The 26700-nt window shown below is 41.5% G+C and overlaps 2 protein-coding genes across 2 annotated transcripts; one reads left to right on the top strand and one right to left on the bottom strand.

Annotated features, from left to right (window-relative positions):
- The first annotated feature begins 199 nt into the window (after positions 1-199).
- On the top strand, positions 200-4840 carry LOC147249950 (Rieske domain-containing protein). Its single transcript, XM_086224307.1, has 4 exons — positions 200-298; positions 394-564; positions 804-919; positions 2354-4840. Exons 1-4 carry the CDS (start codon positions 232-234, stop codon positions 2450-2452), a joined length of 453 nt encoding a protein of 150 aa, XP_086080433.1. The 5' UTR covers positions 200-231; the 3' UTR covers positions 2453-4840.
- Positions 4745-25482, bottom strand: cilp2 (cartilage intermediate layer protein 2). Its single transcript, XM_086224308.1, has 10 exons — positions 25256-25482; positions 16873-16941; positions 15876-16145; positions 15570-15752; positions 15270-15425; positions 14876-15193; positions 14275-14383; positions 13113-13270; positions 8364-10789; positions 4745-8284 (listed from the first exon to the last, which is right to left on the bottom strand). The coding sequence occupies exons 1-9, from the start codon at positions 25317-25319 to the stop codon at positions 8376-8378; spliced, it is 3741 nt and encodes a 1246-aa protein (XP_086080434.1). The 5' UTR covers positions 25320-25482; the 3' UTR covers positions 4745-8284; positions 8364-8375.
- Positions 25483-26700: the final 1218 nt, after the last annotated feature.

Here is a 26700-nt window from a genome sequence, read left to right as displayed (position 1 = left end):
AGTAATGAAACATCTGTATTTATGAGAAGTCCCCACATTTGGGATTTTTACCAGTGTTGTTTTGGCTCTGGGATTATGTCTGGAGAAGCTGTTGTTTCACCTGCTACAGTATTTATTTCTATTTATGAACTATGACAAACTACCATCCACAACATCCGAGGCAGGCTGCAGCACCGGCGAGGAGCAGCTCCTGCAAGCTTGTCCGGTGTGACGGGATTCGCTGTAGCCAGGATGGAGGAGGATACATTCGCGGCACGTTTTAACGTCGCACCGGTCGGCCTGCTTATTAATATGGAAAGTATGCACAAAGCCAACTACCAGAGCCATTTACACCGACGCCATTTAAAGAAGCAGTAACATTTCGCTGTTTATTTATGGCTTCTGGCTCTGGAGACGCGGAGGGAGACGCGGAAGGCGCTGCATGGAGACTCATAGGCCCGGCCTCGGAGCTTTCCAGGAAGCGCTGCCGTCTGATGTACTCCTCCCTCGGGTACGACTCGGATGTCTGCCTCTTCTATGTGAAGGGGGAGTTCTTTGCCATGGATGCCCGCTGTTCGCACTCCGGTAAAACCTCATCCCATCAGAATGCCGATAAAGGAGTAGGAATAATGTAGGTTACAATATTTGCTAAACGAAATAGTAATAATTGCACATCATCAGGCATACTGTTGAAGGCTGTGAATGTAAACAAAGCCCCGCATATGCAGTCTGATGTTTCACACGGGTACGCAAGCCTCACCGTCACAGTGACCGAGATTGTTTAAAGAGAGTCTGAGATGAGTGATGTCGTGTGTGCGTCTCAGGAGGTCCTCTGTGTGAGGGCGACATTGAGGAGGCCGACGGAGTCCTGCAGGTCTTCTGCCCCTGGCATGACTACGACTTTGACCTCAGAACCGGGAGTTCAGGGACATCATTAAAGGTTAGTGGTGGTGAAGCAAGCCCCTTTCAACCACATACCTCTCACTCGGAAGGAAAACACAATATAGGTTGCATTTATCATTGTGGAAACAAGACGTGAATCCCTGCTGTTCCTCACATTTTGAACCCTTCCTGTTCATCTGCTTCAAAATCGCTGAATGTTTATCACCCCACCAGGAACATGATGCAGTGTAAAACAAGACATTTTCACTTCCTGATACTGATTCTGATATCTGATCATATGTGTGAGCTGATATCAATGTGTACACACACACATATTTAAGTGTGTGTGTTTGTGTACATATGCACATGCAAACTCCACACATAAAGATCCTGCGCTCGAGCTGGGCCCAAGTTGGGCGCTAGTCCATCTCAGGGCCAACACATAGAGACAGACAACCATTCACACCGACAGTCAATTTAGAGTATCAATCAGCCTCGTCCCCTCTTGATGTCTTTGGGACCAAGCTGAAGTACAAGAGAGAACCCACACAGGAACAGGGAGAACATGGAGACTCACACAGAAAGATCCAGTGCTGGAGCTGGGACTCAAACCAGGAACCTTCTTGCTGTGAGGCCACAGTGCTTACCACTGCACCAACATATGTGTGTGTGTGTGTATACAATATATATATATATATATATATATATACACACACACACACACACACATATATATTTATATATATATATATACACACACACACATGCATACACACATACACATAGGGGCAGCATGACTCAGATGTAGATGCGCTATGATGTCATCAGAGGTATGTGAGCTGGCTCAGGCTGTTTTCCCACTTTATCAGTCACCCTCTGACTGGCAAAGTTACATATGTAACCGTAAAACAGTAGAGGAAGAACAGCACCCTTTCCTGTGCAGGCTGCGGATTAAAAGCAGCATAGATGAATGGATTTCCTGTATAATCTATAGATGTATGAACTTGATGATGCATTTTTACTCAGTAACAGAGTAATGGTTTTTCCAACACTGTCATCAAACCTTGAATGACTTTATAATTCCAGGTAAACAGAAGTTTAACTTGTAGTCTGCTTCTGGGGGTTAGTATGAGTGGGTTTGACTGATTTTGTTCAAACGTCTTCGCCTGTTCTGCAGTTTGAAATATTGAACCAATGAGCAAACTCTATATTTTCATCTCCAATTCTTTAAACAGAAAACAGACTTCATTTTCTGGTAACAGCTGTTGAACCACTCATCATGTCTGTCTACACTGGTTTTGACAAACGAATCCAGGTAAAGTTAAGATTAAAGAACGTGTCAGGCTATAACCTCAGGAAAATTAATTGTCATGTACTATAAGAACATCTGCATAGTTTCTAATAACATTCATGCTGACACATGACTGTAATGTAGGGTCGTGTGTTTATTTACAGCTGTAATTTCTTTGTATTTTTCTTTTAATTGCTTTAGCAACAAGTGTATGAAGTCAAGCTGGAGGGCGGTAACGTGTACGTGAAGCATGCGAGCCGTCTCTCCTTACAGCCGCTTCTTGACAATCAGAAGAGCTGAACAACCTCAGCAGCTGCTTTGTCCGTCAGCCCTTCGTAACCCCGCCAGTTCCCTGATTACGGAGCACCCTGCCTGCAGCAAGCCCACCTGGGCTATTTAGAAGACTTTATTCCACAAATCCAAGCCATGTGAAACATTCCTGAGCCTTATCTGTCACTTTCACAGTCTGTTTGTTTGCGGTGAATTCCAAATGATATCAGCGGATCGTCTGAAGAGGACATGACATCATGAGATGTGGAGAGAGAATCAATGTCGGTGCTGCAAATGGAGCGCCGAAGGTTCATTCCGGATGTTGACAACACACCTGACAAAAGCAGACTTTTTTTTAACCTTGATGCAACATGGAAGCACAGTATTTAACTTTATACTACTAAACAGCAAAGTACTGGCTGTGTAAATGTATTTTGTAAAGTGATGATTTAAAAGTGTTTTCCAGATTCCTGAAAATGTTGTATTGTTATTGCATCGAGGGAAACTGTTACTCTGGCTACTTTGTTACGTGCCATGGTTAAATAAGTGGGTGTCAGCCTCTACCTTTTGTTGAATTCAACAAAAACCTCATTAACAGTCCAACATAACATTTCTATAATCTCAGATTCTGTATTCTCATTTTCCATTATCAGTCAATGCACAGAAAACACACCCCAGTCTTAATTGTAATGCAGACATTTTGCACAAGTTAAACGTAATTGCAATTACTGGATTACATGCAGCATGAATTATTTTCGTAGCACAGGTAATGGTCGTCATCAAAAGAAAAAAGATCGGTTAACAAATAATCTGCCGGTTGTTTGTAGGTATTTTTTCAGGTGTAACTGGTCATGTCTGATGTTTTGTTTCTTTTTTTTTTTATCTAACCAACCATAAAATATCAATATTATCTACAAAGCAGACAAAAGGAGAAAATCCTGACATCTGCAAGTGATTAATTCTTTAAAAAAATGCTGAATCAGTCCTTCAAGAACGGTTATGTGTCTATTGGGATCCATTTAAAAGAAAGAAATGTAGATGAGGACTTCTCTTGGTCTCTTGACAAGACAGGCAGATGCTTTTTATCATTGTAGTCGTCAGTGTCTTGAAATGAATGGGTGACCTATTGTGACTAAAGAAACTAATCTTTATCGGTGATATTGCTGTTTAAACACTGACTGTTCTGTTTCATCGGCCAATTTAGAACTAAACCAAACACTTTTCCTCGTCTTCAACATGCATTACCTCTTAAACTGCAAAAGCTGCCTCTCTTGTTGTCTGCTGGATAAATTTAAACATTTCTTCCACTGATGTCAAGTTACCCCCCCCCCCCCCCCCCCTCAGATTTGAGTTGCTGAACAGCTTCCTAACCCAAACTGAGTCCCAGCAAGCAGAACACATATGAAGGGCAATGCAATTATGATTGGTGGCAGCGTTAAGACCTCTCCATCAGCTTTTCTCATTCCTGGCGCGTGCACAGACAGGTTTGTCTGTTACTGACGCAATGGGACTAAAAAAAAAACAAAAAAAAAAAAAAACAGTAAGCCAGGCGCCGGAGGAAGGTTCACAACCTGAAATGCCCCACTGACTCCAAAAAAAGTGTTTTTCTAGCATTATACGTGTGTGCACTGATGCGAGTGTGTTTTCTTTATTCATCGGCGGTGAGAGGAGTCACTCACTATATTTTCTGTCAGCTTCGCTTACTGGCAGACACAGGGCGTCCTGTCACGGAGGTGTTAGTGACAGTGTGGCTCAACACTTTCCTGCCTCCTGCACTCCCTGTTGTGCAGTTTTATTACACTCATAATTCCACTGGTTGAAAATGCTATAACGTGCACTCGAGGTCTAACTGAGTGCTTCATAATTTCTCTCCTGATGGGCAAACACTACGGAGGTTCATTTAGTTTTTGTCTGTACACAGAGGATGATTTGTAAAACTTAAAACAACTCAAAAGCATTACTTTCACAGAGGGAACCAGTCAATTCATTTCAGCCCATGTGTTTAAAACAGTTTTTTATTTCATTTGCGTAACTTCTCATGTATGTCATGAGCTATATATCTTGTTTATTGTTGAAGATGTTTTGCCTCACTGCATACAGCATTTATCTGTTGGAAGCTGGCAAACATTTGTTTCAAATTACTGTTGTGATGCTTGTACTGCAAGTCAAAGCTATTGTATGTATTATTCCATTTCCAAATGAAATTATTGTTTCTCCACATATTTGAGCATTTTCTCATTTTTCCCTTATTTGAACAAATATATGACAATTGATGTGTCCACAGTCAATAAAAGTCAACAGAGTACCATTCAGAAGGTTCAAACAAAATTATTTATTTACACTTTCTTGTTCATACAGTTATAGTAGATTTTATACAATACACAATTTACACATGAAAACTAGAAGGAAACAAAGAGATTGACATCACCATGCAATAGTTAATGCTATTAAAGCTTTCCAGAGCACTATCAGGAGTAATTAATGCGATTCAAGGTGACTTCCTGCAGCACAGTGGCATATATACAACTACGGTATCTTTGTAAACCCCAGAAAAGTGGTGGAAAGGTTCAAGGATGACCTCCTGAATAAATTATGATCTCCCTGAGACCGTCTGGACTGTGCAGAAGAGAAAATTGCTACATCTTTTTAGGAAAAGGAATAATTCTTTGTGATTACTAGTGGACTGTGAACCTCTTACTTTTTTTCTGTTTGCAGTGTTATAACAGTTAGCATTAGCCTACGAGAGCAGAGAGACAAACGTTTTTGATGAATTGGAAAACATCTTTTTATTTTCAGATTTCTAAATTTGTATTGCTTACAGAAAGAAACCAAGTTATCCAAGGTGGGAAAGTATCTTCTAGCAATGGTCAGAGACTACATAAAACAGCTGTATTTCTGTAACAACTTCCAGAGGACTGAAGAGGAAAATATACAAAGCAACAGGCAGCAGCTGGTTAGCGTAGCGTCATAATTACAGGGAACAGTTAGCTCTGTCCACAGCTAACCATCACCGTGTGAGGCTAACAATCATGTTACATCCTGTTTGTTTAAGTTGTAGAGAAACTACTGGCAGGTGCATGAAACAAGTAGGTTTGAATGGCAGTGGGGGTATAAAATGTCTTCCGTTTTCATGAACTCTGCCAGGTTTCTCCTGATTTCTAGTCTTTATGCTCAGCTAACCAGGGGCTAGCTGTAGCTTCATATTTATCTTGAAACCAAGGGAACACTCGATCATCCGATAATGACTCCACAATTTTGACATTTTTTTCACTCCCTTTAAAACTGAAATGTTATTACTGCTGATGCCAATCCCACTGAGATAAACTTTTTTTTTTTTTCATCAAAAGTAATTTTTTTTGTGTGATTTAGCTGCTGGAATCATGTTTAAATTCCCTCCATTTGATCCAAAATATGTTGGAAATGTTTACTTTTTTAAACTTCTTTTGAAGTTCCCCAGACAACAAACTAATTGTTTTTGAGGAATCCATTCCCATGCAAAGCTTTACATAAAAGTTTACTCAAGCTTGTCCTTCAAACTCCCCCGATAACTTCTCCACATGAATAAGCCAGTTCTGCTGTCAAAGCATTCTCCTCCCAAAACTTCCTTCTTCCATGTGCAACCACTTTTGAAGCCCTGCGATTCTATAAGTGATGGACTGTGAGGCCAAAGACCACAAATATTTTCCCTTTCCTTTTTACCAAACAGCTCCCCAAAGTGATTAAATCCATCACGAGGTAATCTCGCTGCTCTTTCTCTTGATGTCTTTGGTCTAACATTTCCTCCAGTTGCTCTACAGATGTTGGGCCTCCTCAGCTGACCTCACAGACCATTGCATTTGTATAGAACTTAACTCTTCCCACACCTGGAATCAATTATTATCTTCCTTGCAGGTGGGATGCAACATCTGTTGCAGGGAGACGTTTGTTTTCATCTACCCCATCTAAACTCTACAGTCATGGACGGCTCACCGGTGTGTGATTAGAGAGGTCAGTGATAATGGCGATGGAACCAGGAAGTGTCACTCTGTTCTAAACATGTTTCTGGAGCTCGCTGCTAATTAGCGTCATGGAAAGAGATTATTCTTCAAGGTCAGGATGTTTTGGTTGATGATATATGGCTCACAATTACACAACTTTTCATTGGCAACTTCTAAACACTAATTAATAAATCTGTCACGCTGGAGGAATAAAAATGTAATTAGACTAAATAAGATTGAGGTGAAAACTCATTCAGGTTTACCGGCAGAGTGCACTGGTGCCATTTTTATGGTGAATGTTTATAATCCTCCTCAGCTCAGTTTATTGTAATTGACTTTGTGTTCTAGAAATGAACTTGTTTGGCTGTTTGTGAAGGTCTGGGTTCCCAAGTGGATATGCAATTTATTTTCTAATTAGCAGAAGACTTATGTTTACTTATCAGCCTGGTCTCTCTCCATGGACCACAGACCCCCTATTTGGTTTTGGATTAGTTCAGCGTCACAAAATTCTGACACGGGTGTGCAAAGTCCTATTTTGAAGATGGAACTTCTATCACAGAGGAAAGTTTTTGCTATTACTTTGATTAAATTGCCATTTCTATCATGTAGAATAAATGTATAATTTATATTTACCTATATTGTTATATCTTCTGCCCCAATTAGCATGGAAGCCCGTCTGTGACCTTTTTAAGCAAGAGGAATCCTGTTCTATTGACAAGGAAAAGGCTCGACTGAGAATTTAACCTCCCGCTAAATAGACTGCTTTCTGAAGAAGAAAAGATTACAGTTGTCATATAAAGGGGGTTAATAGAGTCTACATAGCTGAAGAGTGATTACATAGCAGTTAAATTATTTTCTGAAAATCTGTCAAAATACGTGTGCAAGAAATCATATTCACACAACCTGCCACATGTATTGAAGGAGTAATTGCTTCATTCACCAGTTGCATTTTTATTATAGCTAAAAATGCAAATTTTTAAGAATGATCAAGTTTCATTATGCTACGTACTTATTGCACTTCAAAATACAAAGGCAGCTCACTGACATTTTTAACAAGTAAATTTGGGCCTTGATAAGCCTTAACTGTTTTTTTTTGAGAAAGTGAGATATGAGGGTGTGCACGAGTAACAGCTTGTTTTTGGATGTGTCACTTTGGAATGTGCAGCGAGCAAAAGGAAGTGATGTCATGTCCCACAATCAATTATTATCTTTTAAGGATGTCTGCGTCTGGTGAGATCTTTGCTTGTTTTGGTATGCAGGGAGGTATGACAGAGTCACAGCTGGCACAGTGGCATGTTATTGCAAAACACGAAGAATCACTGAGTGAAAACATCCTCAGTTACCTAGATGTCGTGGTTCACCCTCCTGCATCCAGTATGTCGGTGTGACTCTTTCAGTTTGTAGAAATTAGGCTCATCGACAGCTACGTTTGCTCTCAGAGAAGTCCAATGGTAAACAGAGGCCAAATACAAAGACGTACTGTAGCATCGTATTCACAGTTTCTGACGGTTTGGTTTTAACTCAGACACTGAGATACATCAGCAAAAACATCGACGATGGAATGCCACAAACTAGATATATAAAAGTTACATTCTCAAACATTATTTTGTCATTTGTAAAATGTGACCAAAGCCAATTAAATACATGACAGTCACTGCATCAAGCCAAATGATGCACGTCATTCAGGAGGGAAGGAAGAAATGAATAACACAAACATTTCAAGTAAGTATAAGATTAATGAATATCTTCAATCACACTCAAAACTTTTTCTGAGTCGGTGTCTGCCTCAGTTTTGTAATTTCCAGTCAAGAGGAAGTTGATACAGACCAACAGACTTTTACTTCTTCAATGTGATGGAATCACCATGCTAGTCTTCACTGAAGATCTGAAAGAAGAAACAGAAATATTTAGATTATTCTGATGTTACTTTCAATGTGAACATACATCAAATGATCCAACCCTACCTTCTGGCACATTTATTGGCGTTGCTGAGTGCGCATGGCCAATCGCCTTCTGTTTGCAGTGCTGGTTCTGCGTCCTGGGGTCCTGCCCTGCTGCTCGGAGGGATAGCTCACCACCTGGGTGGATGATCTCTGCACCTGCAGGCCCTCCATCTCCCTCATGTCCCTAGCCATCTGAGTCAATGTCTGACCGGGGTTTGTCTGAAGACGCTGGAAGAGGCTTTCCCTGTTAATTTTTCTCTCTGGACAGCTGAAGGTCAGTGCAACTCCAGACTCTGACTTCATCTCTCTGGAGAAACCATCAGAGGTTCCATCAAAGCAGCGCCCAATAGCAATCTCCTTGGCAACCCTGGGATTCTGGTCCGTGACTGTGTAGATGCCATAGTTGTGTCCTAAAGGATCCACTGGGGCTAACATGGTGAATCCGTGGGTCTCATTGTTTGGAGCAACTGGCGGATGTTTGATGAGATACTCTCGGAGGAGGCTGTTGGTGTCGATTCTGCGACAGTTCCCTTGTGGAAGGACAGATATGAGGGATCTATCCACCTCCGCTTGATCAAACAGCATGCCACTACATTTGAACTCTACACAGGCTGCCGAAGTGTTGGCCTCTCGCATGTCTCGGGTGCTGCGTATGTCTCGAATGCCATAAAGTTTGTCTTTTGTCTCAGGGTGTGTTCCTCCCAAATTCCTTGACCTAACCATCACTTCCTTTTGTCCGTGGATCTTGACCTTGATGAAGCATGCTCTGAACTCTTGGGGATTAGGCCACCAGGAAAGGTAGTCCCCTGTCCAGGTTGTCAAATCATTCTCCTCGAAGGGTACAACATTGTATTCATATTTGTCCTTTTCCACTCTGAAGAATCTGAAATGATTTGCATCAACAGGGGCATTTTCACAAGCTATTAAATTCTGATATGGATAAATTGGCCCATTGGTCTCGTCGAGATTATTTTGGTTTGGCTTTGCCAAGTTAATTCTGAAGGCTGTTTTCTTCAGAGCTGTGTCTTCATGATCTGAGCGCTGGTAGTCTATCTTATCCAGATATGGCTGAGACACTCCAATGATGTTTGGATTCATCTTTGGGGAGGAAGGAGCTGCCTCTAGTTCTTCCCCACCCATCATTGCAGTGACATAAGCAGTATAGGCATCAGGCCTCTGTGCATCACAGAAAGCTGGCAAACAGGCCCCATTAGAGCCGGTTAAGACACTGTCAAAGCGGCCCCATGCCCTGGGATTTGAGGAATATCCAGGTTTGGGTTCCAAATTTATCAAGCTGATCACAACACCTTCCAGCTGTTCAGTGGGAAGGAACTTGTCACTCATGTAGGCACGGACCTTGACGTAGCAACGTCTGTTTTCAGGCACATCTAAATTAAAAAGCCTACGTTCTCTGATTTCCATGTTGCCTATGAGGAATGTGCGCTCTTCTCGTTTGCTCCTCCCATGACCACCAGTGGTTTTGGTATAGGAGAATTTACTTTCCTCTTCCCACACTCCTGTGTCAGGATTTAAAGACCACAGTTTCATCTCAGGAATGTGCTCTTGCATTTTGACATGCTGTGTGTCAAGTAGGACTTGGACTGCTCCAGCTCCGAGTACCTCCTTGTTTGTCTCATCCCTGAAGTCAACAGAGAACATGCCGTAAGTCCTCAAAGGGAGCATGTCACCCTCATTGTCGACAAAGTTGAGGTCACCGGGGGCCGCAGCAGCTGTGGTAATGTTTCTTGGGTCAATGAATGTGACACTGGCTTTCACAGTTCCTTCATAGACTTGGCCATTATCTTTGTGGAATGAGTTCGCTGGAATAACCAACTGCCCTATAGGGTCTTCACCTTTAATTTCACCCAGGTTAATAGAGTTGGTCTCTCCTGCATTGATATCAATTGGTGCCTGCTTTCTCATCACCTTTACATCATGGTAGATGGATCCACCTTTCTTGTCAAAGATGAATACCTTTGGGGTATCAAGAAACTTCTCAGTGGGGTCAACAAAATTTACCACTAATCTCTGTGTGTCAGGTGTGATTTGTAATGTGAAACCTCCTTGATATCCAGTGGTGCCCATCCTTTCTTTACCAATGTAGATGTGCCCAAAGCGCAGAGGCTCATGATTGTCAGCTGCGACTACTCTGCCTCGGACCAATACAGCAGGCTGCACGCACTTCTGACAGCTGCACTCAGAGACCGCCCGGATAGGGAGGCTGTAGCTCCCACAGTCAATGATGCGGCTCTCCATATTTTGGACACCACAGCAGAAACCAACTCCATCTCGGCAACGCATATCAAAGTCTAAAGAGCCAGCACATTTGTTGTGAGGACAGCGGCCGGCGTTGTAGAACTTGGAGTTTGTCCCAGGTTGAACACAGTCCATTGGCAATCTGATGAGATGCATCTCAGGGGTGGAATTGCATGCTGGCGTTCCTTTAGCTGTGAATTAATAATAAATTACAGTAAGCTTGTGTTGATATGACACACCAAGAAGATAAGTCAGTCATTTGATTCACATAAAACATCACCCAGCTTGTGTTATTTGATTAGCAAATGTATTTGTACTGCAGCTGCAGCCTGCTTTTGATGTTTTTAGCTCTTCAGCAACCACTGCAGCCCCACCTCACACTGCAAATATGACAAGTCTGACTTCCCATGAAGAGAGACTGCGTGCTTTATGCACGAGGCACTGCTGTCTAACTTCATTTTGACTACAATTTGAATCTCTGACAGACTTTGTGTGCCTGGAGCTTTCCAGATGATTTTTCTTTTACAATGGAGGATTCTTGTTCTCACACCTCAAAAGGGAAAAACAGCTCAGCATTGATCTTTTTAAATATCATCAGACAGACAAGTAATAAACAAGTTATTCCCTGAGAATGGAACTTGATCCACCACCTAACTAGCAATAGGTGCCAGGTGTGCATGGCTGTTAAAGGGAGTGATTAATTCTACTTCACGTTTTTGCTTGTTAAAAGAAAGTTTTTCCTCACCACTGTCACAGATGTGGTTGCTCATGGGGAAATGTTGTGGGTAATTAAATTAAAAGAGTGCGGTTCTGAATGTACTCTGCTGTAAAGAGTCATGAGATAACTTTGGTTGGTGATTTGGCGCTATGCAAATAGGACTGACGTGACTAATTTGGAAACTAATGACAAACTTGCACCAGACTTTCCCTGAATACTCATCATTTACTTCATCGTTAAACTGATTTGCTGTTTGGCTTTAGACTTTTTAACCAGGGCCCAAAATATGACTTCTCAATGCAAGAGGAATATTGCACAAATGTCAAAAATCATCTGATATTTAGCCTTGATTCTATTAGACTTGCTATTTTGGAGACATAACTGTTTGCTCCAATATGGCTGCTCCAATATAGCTGCTCATATAATTCACTCAGATTTATGAAGGTTTTAATTAAAGAAAATACACAGTTATTGTATACTGATGAGTGAGGCAAGTTTATAGCAAATAAATTGGAAGCTGACTTCTTCCCTGTTCTGTCGCTTTGTTTTCACACACACACACACACACACACACACACACACACACACACACACACACACACACACACTGTCTGCTTGGACTTCAAGTGCCTCTGAATGGTTGAGTTGGACAGTGAATTGTGCACGAAGAGATAATTAGACATAAAGTTGAAGGGAACATTTATTTACCAGCCATCCAGATGGGAGCTGGAGCGAGTGAATTGCCGTTCACCCAGACATTGGCAGAACAATTACTGTGCATGATATCATGCTTGAGCTTGTAGTCTCGTATCCTTGTTAAGCTTCCCATCACCAGAGTAAGTCAATAATTGCAGACACATGGAGCAGTATTACACATGTGATATATCTTCATGGTGATGGCTTTACCAACTTTGAGGATAAATTGTTTAAATTTGGTTCACCTGAATAAACTAACGCATAATATGGTAAATTAAATTTAGGTCCTGCACAATGTAAGACACGAGAAGAAACACCATTGTCTTGCACATACAGAGGCTCCAGCTGTTGTGACTTTTGCACTGCAAGTTTCTGTACGCGGCCTGAGATATGTAGCTTTAGCACTCTTCCATGAAAACCCTGTTTATTAATCTGTGACGTGGCTAACAAGCACCTGGAGGATATTAACAGTGTATAGCTCTCCCACCCTGATACATACTTGTCTGACTCTGAGAGAAAAGAAACAGATTTTATTATCATCTTGGATTTCAGCCTAACACTGGGTGCTCTGGAGACACTTGTTTTTAGGTTTTACATTGACCAGAGACACTTTACAAAATGAAACTCTGTTTAGAAAGATGCAGTTTCAACCAATATAAATTAAAAAAAAAAACAAGGGCTGCCAAATTCTGTGAGCCCCTCTGTGTTGAAAGTGTGGTTTTGTCTGGATTCTTTTAAAATGTGGTCACAGCTCACCAGTGACTTAGTTGGAGCTCGATCGGACGTTCCTCTGAAACTGAAAGAATCTCTGAGCAGCTGCTCTTTAAATGTAGTTGTTTGCTTCCTGTGGTTTTACTTGAACCTGTTGAGGATTTTAATGACGTCATTGTCAAGGGCAATGGGATATCAGCCAGTCTAAGGAATTGCAGTTTACATCACTATGCCATTTACAAGAAGGGACATTTTGTCTGTTGTTGGCTCTGAAACAAAAACTCAGCACATGTAGGAACGTTTTGCTGTTTACGCATCTGGAATCAAGTAATGGTTAAAACAACTAGATCTGTACACATATAGCTTGTTAATGATTAGATCCTACATACCAATCACTGTGAGGAAGGCTGAAGAAGACTTAATGCTGCCTGCAGGGCTGCTGGTTTTGCAGTAGTACTGTCCCGCCTGCTCTGGCTTCAGGTCTCGCAGTACTAGGTCCTCTTCATACTTGTACACCTTCCTATCCAGCAGAGTCCCATTATGGTACCTTGAAGATAGACATTAAAGTTTGGAGTGGAGAAAATGAGAAAGTTCATGAAGAAAGTTCAGTAGATGCAGAATATGAACATGGTAACACCAAAATGTTGATAGATATTCTTGCCAACTGCCCAAAAAATAGGAATTACAGATACCAGATCCAGAGCATGAAACTTCCCATCAACAGAAAACACATCCCCCCAGTAAAATGTATTTCCTCAATCAATTTAATCAGAATATTCTGGACACATTTTGATAGATCAATAATGATCAGAATGGTTTCCGGTTGAACGCATTCATCTTTCAGAACTTAAGAAGCCTGTGGATGAGTGAAACATCTTGTAAGACTCTGAAACAAGTGCCATTTGCCTACAACACGGCACTGGAGTTGCCATGACCAATATGACTGAGGATGTTCAACGACATTCGTCTTTCAGCTGTTGCACTGTTTCACCTGGACAAAAGAAATGTGATCGAAATTTGACTATGCGTGATCTACAGTTTGATCCAGGATCTCATGTTCCTTATGACTTTCCATCAAATGTAATCACAATTGATCAGCTTTATTGTGAGATATCGTGATAACAATCAAACCAACATTATCTTCTTAGTGGGGCAATGCTGGTGGGGGAAATCCACATTTCACAAAGGATGTAAAAATGTTAATATTTCAATAGCACCCCTTTTTATTTTTATTTTATTTCATTAGTTATTGACATCAGATCTTTGCAACTTTCTGAAAGACTTCCTTGTTTTGCGTTGTTTTTTTGTGTGTTTTTTTTTAGAAAAATATCCAATTCAGAAAAAAACGATATGTGGTTTTTCTGTGGAAAAACAGGGTGGTTTTTCTTAATCAGTGGAAAAAAAGCATAACTATTTTTCTTCTTAAGTGAATGAAATACACTTCCATAATAATGTAAACTCCAAATATAAATTTCACACTATCAAAATACTGATATTGAAAAATATTTGTGTCATGATGTGATTAATAGTGTGCCAGGAATAATATCTCACCAGTAGTACTTGTCAGGTGTGGGGGATCCTGTCGCCTTGCAGCAAAACATCACACGACCTCCCTCATAACGAACCTTGTCTTCGGGGTGCTTAACTATATATGGTTTTTCTGTGGAAAGCAGAAAGGCACAAACCTTTAGTCTGACTCTTGCGAATGTTGCAGCAGAGTTTTGAAACCTCATTAAATTCAGTCAGGCATCACACTTTATTCTCAAGTTGGTCTCTGTGCTTTTGAAAAATGATTGTTGAGGGAATTAAGCCCTGAAAAGCTGCACAGCCCCACTTTTATTTGGTTTCCGTGCAACCAAGTAAGTGCTCCAGACTATGGGAAGTCTTAGAACAGGCCAGACTGTTTATGTTGTACTTTGGTCAATTTCCTTTTGGTTCTCTGCAGTCTGAACAAATGATTGGAGGATTTAGTGGCTCGGTGGAGCAATGACAATGAGAATTACTGGAGAACACATTTCCTTCAAAATAGCTCTTCTGAGAATTTACCTGCAACTATTCAGTTAAACCAAACATAAACACCGAATTTGCTTTATGAATTGAATTTAAAAGAACTGTTACAGTGCTTTAAATAGTTATTGTCATTGATACTCACCAGCTGATTTGAGGATGACCTGTACCCAGGATAATCCTGTAGAGTTACTGGAGGAGGAGACACTGATGGGGACAAACTTCTCCTTCCTGATAGTGATCAGAGTTGGGTCAGAGGAGCAGAATCCCAGGAGTCTGAACTGGCCTTTGGCATCTGTTCGGACACGGATGACTTTGGGCTGGTTAGCAAGTGCCACCCAGGCGCCCACCACAGGGACACCAGTCACACTGTGGACCTCCCCATGCAGCACATGGCCATCACACACACAGCGGCTGCAGTCCTCACTTGGACGCCCGTTGGTACACACACGCTGACATTTGGCTGTTGTGACAAAGAGAAAAAGAGCTAAGACAGGCTCACAAAGACAAGAAAAGCAATCTGCATCATACCCTCATACCTGGGCAGGGACTCTTCCCACACTTTTGCATTTCAACAGGCCGTCCGTTACACTGCACTGTAACTGAGGTCCTTTCACAGGTCCGTCTTCTAATTCTGCGACCCCCACCACAAGTCGCCGAGCACGTCCCCCACCGACCCCATGGACTCCACTTGGCTGATCACACAGAGACAAGGTGAGGACAATGTGAGTATACCACACAAGTGTATCACAAGCACTTGTGCCACGTGTGACTTCCTCACATCACACCCAAAGAACATCAATAACAGTGAAGGGCTGATGGATGCTTGGGATTATCACCTGTACATAGAGGGGTGGAGCACTCCCTCCTCTCTGAGTGATGCCCTTGACATGCTGGTACCAGTAGCATAGGCATGGGCTGAGTGCTCACACATTTCCTCTGGCGGACCTGGATGCCGACATCGTTACACACCGTGGTTGAGCAAGGACCCCACTCACTCCAGTTGGTCCAGTAGCTCTGCACTGAACACACACATCGAAGAACCACATGGTATAAAAGAGTGTTTATTATTGTTGAATCCATTGTAAATGTAATTTCATGCATGGTGGCAGCTTGTAGTCGTGAGCTACTGTCATCCAGACTACCTGGGGGACACTGAAATCGGACATGGTAGTTGGAGCAGATGCGTCCGTGGGGCTGTTCCTTGTTGATGCACCAGAAGCCCTTCTCCAAACTAGAGTGGACAATTTCCCCAGTGTCAGCAGCTGCCACCCAGTCTGTAGTACGGGCCTCCATAGCTGTGGGCCTCGCGCAAACTCTCTCTCTATAGTAGAAACGGATAGCCTCCAGACGCTCATAGTCTCCATTCCCCCCAGGATGGTCGATGTTAAACCAAGATGTCCACTCTGTCACGCCTGGAGGCACATGGAGGGGTTAGAGTATGTGAAGAGAGGGAAAAAAAGTATAAAAGAAAGCAAACAAGTCAGCACACAGTTCAGAAATAAAGAAGGGGCGAGAAAAGAAAAGAGTTTGGAGCTACTTTTACATGAAAGGGAGACAAGGGTCAGATAGAGGTGGTCTGGTACTGCCATTTGAAACTGATGTCATACACCCCAGGGACTTCTGCACTGTCCAGGTTCATTCTAACCCCCCTGACAGATGAGGCACATAGTCTAGTGTCTGCCACATGTTCTGAAACCTGAGCATTTCCTTAAGGGGGAATGTGAGGAATTAAAAGTGAAAGAATGTATTTTTAACATGCTGAAAGACCATCTTTCTTATACAGAATATTACAATATTTCTGTAATAAGATGAACATTTTATGCTAAAAAAAAACCCAAAGATGACATGGCATTTAATGCTAATTTCCTTTTTCTGTGGCTGTTGTATCACAGCACACAGGGCAGACCGCAGACATGTTACTCCTCAGCAATAATTAAGAGTATATCACTGCCATTTGACTTTGAAATAAACCATCTCAGCCTAATGCCTCTGGTACAGGAAGGCTTGAGGTTTGTGGTGTCATGCCTCCTTGTGATGCATGCCAGTAACTGTCAGAATAGAGGTGATATAAGCATTTATTCTATGGAACACTACTGTAGTAGACTCAGCTCTGAATATCAACATCGATTGATTCAGTACCTGTTGTTTGTGTGTCTGCAAATGCTTTACGGGTCGCAGTACGGTCTGATTGACTCCGGCTGTCTGATCCTGCAAACAGAAGGAAAGAACCAAAGGAAATGAGCTTGTAGTTTGCCTGGAATCCTGGAATCTAACCTTGAATGTACACAGTTATCCTATATTTTCCCCAATTTTCAATGTTACAGTTCAACTTGCACACAGAATAGTACAGGGGATGCTAGGGTTGTATGTGTTGGTGAACAGTGGGCACTTTTGCTAGTATTTCTACATTATGAATACTTTTTCTTTTTATACTTTATGATATAACACTCTTTATGACACACCTCACCTTCAAGGGATAATTTCTGAGTGCCTTCGCAAGCTATCAAGCTGTGATACCACTTCATTCCTCAAGAGGCAATAGTGAACTGCACACTTGCAGAAGAGTTATGCATTTATACTCTGAAATCCTGGATTCACCAGCACGAGTGAGCCACTGTCGCGTGAGGGAGCAGCAGTTCAGGCCAGCCACCATGCAAAGGAATCTCATTTCAGCCACTTTTATCCACAACCCTTGATCTCAGTCTTTCAGTTTATTTGTGAAACTCATCTTAAGGTAATAAGGGCCTCCTGTGAAATGAAGAGTCAACACTCCAACCTTCTGGTAATGCACCCCCCTACTGATCTGAATTGCACTATGAATTGTTAGAGTTTTCTTGGCTACAAACTCATAAATGTCTTTAAAAGGCCTGGACTGTTTTTGTCCTTCACTGTTCCGTCTCTGGCCTTTCTGTCCCCTCTATTAATCATCATCCACCCCTTGCTTGTGCTTTTCATCCTTTGACTTATCGTCCTGCCCCTCACTTGTCCTCTTCACTCCAACCCAGTTTCTTCTTGATCATCAACAACCTGCCGCTGTTGAGGATGCTAATCAAGCTCCAGCCGAGAGAAATCCCTGCACGCAGAGTCGTCTGTTAACAAGGATCCGAGCCAGAAAGATGGACTACATCCTGCTCTGTCTTCGCTTACACATGGTTGAAAATTGCAATTTCCTTATTTTTAGTCTTAATGACATATGTCCATACTTCATACATACAACAGGCATTGATCAGCCTGTAAGCCTCGCATTGTCCTCATTTTTCTGCATTAGTGCTTTGACACACAACCGCATGAGATGAAAGCAAATGTTTCCTTATTAGAAAGAGAGAGATATTTAACCTGCCACCAAATGAAAATGTAGTTCTTTGATTTATTCAACACGTACAGTTACATGTTTCCCGTATGCTTTGAAGTGCCATAATTCATTTTCCTACAGCACTCTTTTTTTTTTTCATAGTTGCCTGACATTTCGATCCTGGTGTTTCACTTGGGCAGAGCAGAAAAGTAAATGTCATGGTTTGAGACGGAAACAAAAAGTAGCTTATGCAGCCTGTGTGTCTGTGGGTGTAATATGGGCTTCGACTTCTGTCGAGACACTGCTGAGTTTACAAGGAGAGGCTCCCAGCACAGAGGACAGTATCGATCCTCCAAGACTCCGCATTCTTCGTACGCCAACAACTCTTTTCTTTACAACGCTGGACTGTTATTTTGCTACATTTAGCAATGTGGGACAGTCACTCGACTGAACAAAGATAGACTGTTCAAAAGTATATCAAACAAGTTGAAGGATAATGGCTGATTCACTGAGTGTTTGTTTAGCTGTGGACCTAAAAATGTAGACCTGCCTCTCCCAAACTAAGGTAATCTGTTTTTATTGGGTCATCAATTGACAGTATGAGAAGCTTGACCATGGTGTGATTTTGGAAAACTGTCATGTCATTTTCTTAATTATGTAGTAGACCAATGCCAATAATATACATGGTGTTGAAACAAAAAGTTCAAGGAATTTCTACTCTAAAACTTCTGAGGAGATGGAGTAACGGTTTTTTTGAGGGTTGGTGCTATCAAAATAATTGGATGAAGACCCCAAAACCTAAATACCGAGGCAAAGAAATTTTTTTTAATGCAAAGAAGAGACGTTGTTGTGACCGCAGAAAAGTAAGACACTTAACTGTTTGGATGTGTACATCCATGTCTCATGGACTCGTGTCTCGCTAGCTAGCCAATAATAACAGTTAAGACTAATGTCTTGTAAACATGTTCGCCTGACTGAAATCATACTTTTGAAAGTCAGATTAACATACTGAGATAATGCAGTCAGGAGTCAATTAACTCCGGCATGTACACGCTTCAATCCACCCAAAAACTGCAGTGGATCCCATGGAACAAAACACCAGGCTGAGTTGGGCTACTGTGAAAACAATGAGGTCTGGACAAAATGTATGCTGTCCATGCTTAAGGAGGTTTCTGCTTTTCTTTAGCAGTTTTTGAAATCATGTCCGCTGTTTGAAAAGCACAAAGCTTGCCACATGTTCACTGGCCGGAAAAAGTTGAACCGTAAGAAAGTCAGACTGCCACTATATACAAGAAGGTGTACTGCGACTTACGTCTCTGGAGGTAGACATATTTTGGTAAATAAATTGATTCCTCCACATTCGTGTGTACAGGAACAGGAAAGAAGTCCAACTAAAGGACATAAATGAGTTAAAACTATAGCTCGCCTGCAATGTAAACCCACTGACTTGTCACTGAGCCATGTGCATTGAAGTTAACCTTCTGTCTTTGATTTGCGAGGTTGTCCCTCACGTTGGTTAGGTAACTAAGTTTAAATTCCACATAATTTTGATGAAATTAAAAAAGTGGTGATAAACATTGTTTCCAAGTAAATTACCGCAATTTAAATGTGTTTTTTGTTATGGTCTGGAGCAGACAGCACATTTCTGTTTTGGGTCTGAAGCCTGGGTATTAGATCCAAATAGACAGTCAGCTGACTTTGATGTCTTTTTCAATGCCCCTGGCTTTAAAAGACATTGTTTCCATATCAGCTTTGTCTTATTGAAGCACTGGAATGGCTGGATAAACAGAAGCAAATGTTTTCGTTTTGTTCTGCCGGGCAGATGTGGCTCTTGTTTGTTTCCAAATCAAATAGTTTTTCTTCACTTCTCGTTAGTCTGAGCAAATTTCATTTCAATGTAATTAAGATCTTTTTTTTTTATTATACTAGTCAAAATATTTCTGCAGAATAATACAACATCAATGGTCGTGCTATAGAAACTGAAAACTTTTAAAAACAGGGAAAATAATTGCACACGACCAAACCTTCAGTTACACCTAATATAAGAAGCAATGCCCTTTCCACAGCAGCTTTCACTCTGGTGCCAATTTTGAAGTTAAATATCGCCCTGTTCCAATTAGGTGTGTCAGGACCCTGGTATTATGCAATCTGGCTCAAAGCTTGGCTGTGGCACACTACATTGAATGGGAACATAATTAATGAGATCAATTACATCTGTGTTCACCTGCTACAACATGCCAAAATGGCTTCTATATTACCTCCCCGCACTCTGAACTGCATCCATTTTCTGTGAAATCATAAAACATTTTTTTCCTCACTCTTCTTACATAACATTTCCTTCACGCTGACACCAAAACAAAGGGAATTCACAGCAGAGCTCCTTATAATCGTCTCAAGATGTTCGATAATGAAAACTGTGTACTAAGTGATTGTATTCAGTTTTATGAGGTGACGAATGGTTTTTAAAATGTTAAAAGAGGAAAGTCAGATTAGCTAAAGGGAAGGGCAACCTTGAGGGCAGTGACCTCAGTTACAAGGGGCGTGAACTGGCCCGACTCCCGCGGCAGACTCACAGTGCTTATTGTGCGTTTGAGCGGCATGTTAACACTTCATGAATTTTAAAAGCTGGGAGATTTTATCAAGCACTGCTTCATGTGGCTGGTATGTGAGGTAATTTATCTCATCAAGAACCAAGAAGTTTACCTCCTATGTCGTAAGCCAAGAAGGGGCATGGTTAGAAGTTATGATTTCCTCTTCAGTGCTAAAAGAAAAGTCCACCCTTAAATGCTCCATTGGTACAGTATGTCTAGTTTGTCCTTGAAACTATTCATGTGCTCTATTTCTGTAGCTACACAGTAAAGATGTGGCTCTCCTTTGTAGAAGTTTCACCTTTGACATCAGCCTTTCCACATGAGTTATTGTAAACCCTTCGCCAGCCTCACGGCGACCCTCATAAACCACAGACAAGGTAACAAGATACATTATTGTTGCCACAGAAGGCAAAAGTACCAATATTTAAGAGCAGGCTGGTTAGCATCTCACTTCCTCTTATAGCCACACAGTAAGCACCTAAATGCCAGGCTATGTCTGAAGCATAGCTGTTGGATGACTCTGTACCCCTCATTGTCATTTTTACCCCCCTTGAAGCTCCAGGAGCAACTGCAACTCTTATTTTAGCTTTGTATCACTGTGGTTAATGGTGAAATGCAGCTGGTGAAAGCGTACAAAGGTAAACCTTATAATAATTACCATCATCTATGGTTGAGTTCAAAAATAGTCCAGTTTGAGTTGAAAGTGTTTTACAAACTCACAAATAGATATCTTGAGCTCCAGATGTTTTTTTCCTCTCCTGCGTCACTTCTTTGTGACTCCAAAAAGGTTGAAAGACCAGCCGCGTACATTTATTTAGTTAATTGCTAGCAACAGTAACAAAACAACATTAAAACTGCCCCAATATGTCCCTTTACAAACTCTGAGGCGCATCATCCAGTGTAATCCATACCTCATCCAGCCGCACGCTAAGTAATTCACAATAACACATCTGCTGTGGCGCTATCTCGTACAGTTATGGACGAGTCCAAGCAAGTTAAGTCAAAAGAATGCACCAGCTACATGCGCTTTGTGCAACTGGGTATGAACGCCAAACCAGAGGCGATATAGTTAGTTTGCTGAGAAGACATGGATTATGCTGGACGATGCGCTTGAGAGTTTGTAGTCGCAGTTAGCTTGAAGCTAAATATATTGTGGCTGGCTCTTTCTGCATTCTTGAGTCACAAAGACGCAATGCTGGAGGGAAAACATCTTCACAAGCTCAAGACACCTATTTATGAATACGTAAAAGGCGAAATGCAGTTTATTTGGGGAAGTGTCCCATTAAATTCTACTTTAGGACTAAGTTTACTCAAATGTAAAGGTTTACACCAGCTCCAGTGTAGGTCTGTACATGTGAATTCCAGTTGTGCATTTTGAAGAGGAGGAGGGGTTATTTGGAGGATGGGGATCAACTGTACCAGCTGGTTCTTATAAGATAACATATACCACCTTATGTTGTAATTTGACGGTGTAACCAGTTGATGTCACTCTTGTTATTTTTAAACCGCTGCACTTTTTTTAATTGACACCTAAACATAATATTTTATATGAGTTCACATAATTATTATTGTTTTGGGTGGGTAACGGTTGGTTTCTTAGACATTAGCATCCTTGCTAACAACAATGTAAACTTATCATAAGCAGCGCTGTTTTCTGATTGGCCACAGGAATTACAAATGTCAGTTTCTGAGACCATAATTTGATCCGTTTAGATGCCGAAGTATTTCAGAACCACGTCTCCCTGTGCTGTGATCAAACGTCAACACAGATTTAATATCTAACCAGTATTCTGTAGTGTTGAATTATTACGATAACTTAAGGGTTAATGTGGCGCAGCGGGCTTCAGTGCATTAGCAAATAAACTTGTCTCACTGCAGCACTTTGTGGACGTTTCTCCCTTTGCCATAAACTATTAAAAAAAAGGGGGGAAAATGCTGCCAAAGTGAGGAAAGGGGAGAATTCATGACTTTATGAAGTTGCACCCAAAAATGTTTCAGTCAGATTAGAGAGGTGTGATTGTGCCAGATGAATGTTGGCAGAGACACAGGTTTTAAAAGGAAGGTCTGGATCCTGTCTATAATATTGCAGATCCTTTCAAGAGAGAGGAGACGTGAAAATAACACCCCCCCCCCCCCATGTTACATAACCAATTGGATTAAGTTTGCTAACAACAAGGTTGTACAGTACTTGTCGAAGCAGTTCAACTGTGTGTTTGTGTGTGTGTGTGTGTGTGTGTGTGTGTGTGTGTGTGTGTGTGTGTGTGTGTGTGTGTGTGTGTGCTGGAGTGTTAGTCCAGCTGCAAATGTGTTGTCACAAAAGACAGATATAACAGAGCTTCTAAATCAAAGACATTTAAATATCTGAATTTGAGTATGTGAATGTTTGTGTGTGTGTGTGTGGGGGGGGGGGGTATGGTGTATGTGATGATCCGTTTGCTGTGTCATATGGAAGCTGTTTATATGTTTGGCGTGCGTCTTAGTTGAGGTGAGCGCGGTTGCGGAGGAGTCTGCTCTTTCTCTCTGAGTCTATCTCTTGCTCTTTTCCCTCAACCTTCCTTATACTCAAATATCCTTGTCTGATTCCTAAAACATCTGCAGCTCATTAAAATCAGCAATTTGATCCCTGACATTAACTAATGATGCATATCAACCACATGATTTAAGGATTTATGAAAGTAAAACAAAAGCTTTGTGCTCTTAAAAGAAAGTATTTGTGGCATATAGCTTTATAAAAATAGAATTTGAGGGCAACGCTGAATTTCTGCATTAAAAAAATATCTTGCTTGGATTGCTGCACCTGTGCATGTAGGTAGAGAGCCAGGACCTGGAAATAGCTCAAATAACAACAGCTGATAAGCCTCAAGAAACCATTTGCTGGCACATTCGTGTATACACCCAGAGAGAAAAGCAGAAAATAAAGATTTGATATGGCTTGACGTTAATGGAATGAATGTGCCCCTTTTTCTTTGATCCATTGTAATCCCTGTCTCCTTCAGTCAGCTGGCCAGACAGATATGTGTTTGGAGTAGACAGTGGTCAGCATCTGGAGAACTCGCTGTAGCCCTCATGAGCGATTCACAATCCTCCAGCTGCTCAAACACACATCTACAGTAGCTCGGCCTGACGCTTATGAGGAGAGAAGAGACTGGCAGCGGCGTATAACACCATGCGCTGAGGTCTGACATGCGCGGGATGTTAAAAAAAAAGGTAAAAGAGGTGGCAAAAGGTGGTAATCCCCTCTGAGTTTAAGGAGGCATTCAGCAACAGCTGCTACCTTCAAATAGGAAAAGAGCTCATAAATCTGAGGTGTATGGAGAGAATCAGAGCCTTTGACAGAGAGGCAAAGAGGTAGAGAAGGGCGTGGGAGAGGAAAAGTTGTTCCTTGAGGACAAATGGACAGATGGAGATGTGCAGTTAGCAGGGGACATACATAAGTGGCTGAAATTGACATCAAAGGGGGAAAGAGTGACAGATTTGGCCAATTTAACAGAGGAAAAGAGGACGGTAAAGTCGTTTCACCTGCACTCTTTGTCCTGCCTTTTATTCCATTTTCTCATTTAGCAGAACGCGAACCCAGCAGGTTGGGAAAATGGGTCACTTAGTTTGTGATTATTGCTTCTCATTTCCAAGGTGACTGGAATCGTATCTGAGGAATTGTTGGCACCGCTTGTGAGGGTGAAATAAGGACAAATGGGCCAAAAACACTTAACTGCAGGATGTGGATTCTGTTAGAGGAGCACGGCGCATAACGTAAAATTTTATAATCCATGTTAAAGTCGCAATCATTTGTGGATGCAACACAGTTGTTAGAGAGTCAGTCTGAATTTCGCCATACACTGCAACTAATCTGATATACTTTAATGACAGAAAGATCCTGCAAGACATTTACAATTCTCAGGCCTTTGAGTCCGATCCAGTCCAGTTCTATTAAGACGTCGCTACCTTACAATTTTGCTTTTATGAACTGCCAACTCTCATTGAAAGAAAATGTCAGGTTAATGGGGAGCAGCTTTGCAAAAAGTACAACTGCTGGTGTCGTTTTGGAGGAGTGCTGCAGCTTTTAGATGATGATAAGAGTGAAAACTTTCCAGGAGCTTTAATGATGTGGGTCAGCACACTGAGGGAGAGGCAGAGCATCTACAATGAAAAATCACATCATAAAAGACTCTTTTTAGATTTTATCACAAGTGCAGGCCTTCTGTTTCTGACCGGGTCGTTAAAAGTGTCTACAAGCAGAACTTCTCGACTGTATTTGAAGCATTTAATCAAGACCACAGAGAGACAGAACGCCGGGCCTCTCCTCAAAATTACCCCCCTTCTCCTCTTTCACCACGTGTTGTTGATTACAGTGCTGGTGACATAATAATTATAATAATAATAATAGAGAGCTGTGGTGGTCCATGAGAGTAAGAAACACACACAAATGTGCTATCATATTAGCTTAGCACCAGATACTTCTCGAGAGATCTCAGCCAATTCTGCTCTCACATCTTCAAGGGAAACTGCAGTTCTTCTTGGGATGAGCAATTTAATTAAGCCAGTAGAATGTATTTTGGTTAAATGTAAATGTCCTGTGTCGTGTGTGTGTGTGTGTGTGTTTGCGTGTGCACGCCCTCTATTTAGATTTACAGTCACTTACCTTGGCCTAGGGCCACCGAGGCCAGGAGAGACAGCAGGAGTGCCCCCGTGTTTAATCCCGACATGGTGCCACACTTTCAGTCGCTGACCTTTTGTCTTTTTCTGTGATCCTATACAGCATTTAAACAAAAACACACAGACAAAAAGAGTTGAGCCAGTTTGTCAGGTGTGCTACTGGTGGTGGTGGTGGTGGTGGTGGTGGATGATGATGCTGCTGGTCGAACGGAGTCTCTTTGCTGCTCAAGTTGCTGAGTTGGAGACAGGAGCTGAGTCGTTTTTAAAAGAAGGGGCATCGTGAGTATGCGCCAATCCAGCCCCTCTCTGCTCACCATTGGCCAGGGAAATGTAACATCTGGGTCCCCCATATCATCTTCCAAAAAAAGGTAAAGGGTATGGTGGGGGTGGGGTTGGGGATAGAGACAGAGACAGAGAGAGAGAGAGAGAGAGAGAGAGAGAGAAGGAAAGAGAGAGGGAGGAGTGTGTGGGTGCTGTTACCTAAAATAAAAGGGTCTTTTCCTGTTCTTACCAGAGCCTTATTTAACATAATGTTCTAAATTCTTGCTCTATTTGTCATTTAATTTTGCTTTTATCCACAAAGAAGACGTGTGTGTGTGTGTGTGTGTGTGTGTGTGTGTGTGTGTGTGTGTGTGCGTGTGTGTGTATGGTGTGTATGTGTGCAAAACACGTGTCGTTTTGTGTGTTTCATTTATTTTGCTTGAGGATGCTTCATCTTTTCACCCCTCTCCGTCTGTCTCTGTCCCCCTCACGTTCTCTCTAGAACAGTCACAGCGCGTGAAGGGCCAGATGCTGCTCTGTCTCTGGTTCGACTTCTGGTTCAGTTTTGTAACTTTTTTTTTTTTTTTTTTTTTTAACAGTCGCTGATTGCAGGGTGATGTACTGCCAAAGAGTGGAAGTGACGTCATATGGCATGCCATTCAGGAAAATATGCAGACATGAGATGTACTTATGAGGTGTAATGTACTCACTAACAGCACATGAAGTGTTACAATTGATGAAGGCTGCTTGTAAAATCCTCAGAAAGTCCAAACATTACATACATTCACCTTTACAAACCCCTCTGGATCTTAAGTAAAGATGGGGTTAACCAGGCACTTTTGAAAGAATAATAAATTCATCCAATGAAAAAAAAAATGCATGAAGGACAGACATTCAAGACTCTCTCCAACTTTATTGTTTGATAAAGGATAAATCCTATGAAAATGAGTCCCATGCTCTTTATGTATTTATAAACATATAAACTCAACTCAATTCAACTTAATAAACAAGAACATTTTACACTCCAAAAAAATAATTTTAAATATTGAGCAGGTACTGTATAATTATGTACTTCTTCTTCTTTCATCATCATTCGTGTTTTATTATAATTTTATTGTATTCAGTTATTGCGTTTGTATTTTTTTTATTTTGTTGCAAAAAATCATTTTC

Source organism: Aulostomus chinensis, chromosome 14, assembly GCF_037954235.1.
Source record: "Aulostomus chinensis isolate RoL2024-O1b breed Wild chromosome 14, RoL_Achi_v1.0, whole genome shotgun sequence".
Taxonomy (NCBI): Eukaryota; Metazoa; Chordata; class Actinopteri; order Syngnathiformes; family Aulostomidae; genus Aulostomus; species Aulostomus chinensis.
Note: the sequence above shows the minus strand (reverse complement) of the source record. Positions and strands in the feature narration are given on the sequence as shown.

Excerpts from the sequence above, each read along its gene's own strand:
- LOC147249950 (XM_086224307.1), top strand. The coding sequence starts at position 232 with ATGGAGGAGGATACATTCGCGGCACGTTTTAACGTCGCACCGGTCGGC. Across the intron at positions 299-393 it reads CCTGCTTATTAATATGGAAA|ACGCGGAGGGAGACGCGGAA; the intron begins GTATGCACAAAG and ends CTGGCTCTGGAG. Across the intron at positions 920-2,353 it reads GTTCAGGGACATCATTAAAG|CAACAAGTGTATGAAGTCAA; the intron begins GTTAGTGGTGGT and ends TAATTGCTTTAG.
- cilp2 (XM_086224308.1), bottom strand. The coding sequence starts at position 25,319 with ATGTCGGGATTAAACACGGGGGCACTCCTGCTGTCTCTCCTGGCCTCG. Across the intron at positions 16,942-25,255 it reads CTCGGTGGCCCTAGGCCAAG|GATCAGACAGCCGGAGTCAA; the intron begins GTAAGTGACTGT and ends TTCTGTTTGCAG. Across the intron at positions 14,384-14,875 it reads GGTCATCCTCAAATCAGCTG|AAAAACCATATATAGTTAAG; the intron begins GTGAGTATCAAT and ends TGCTTTCCACAG.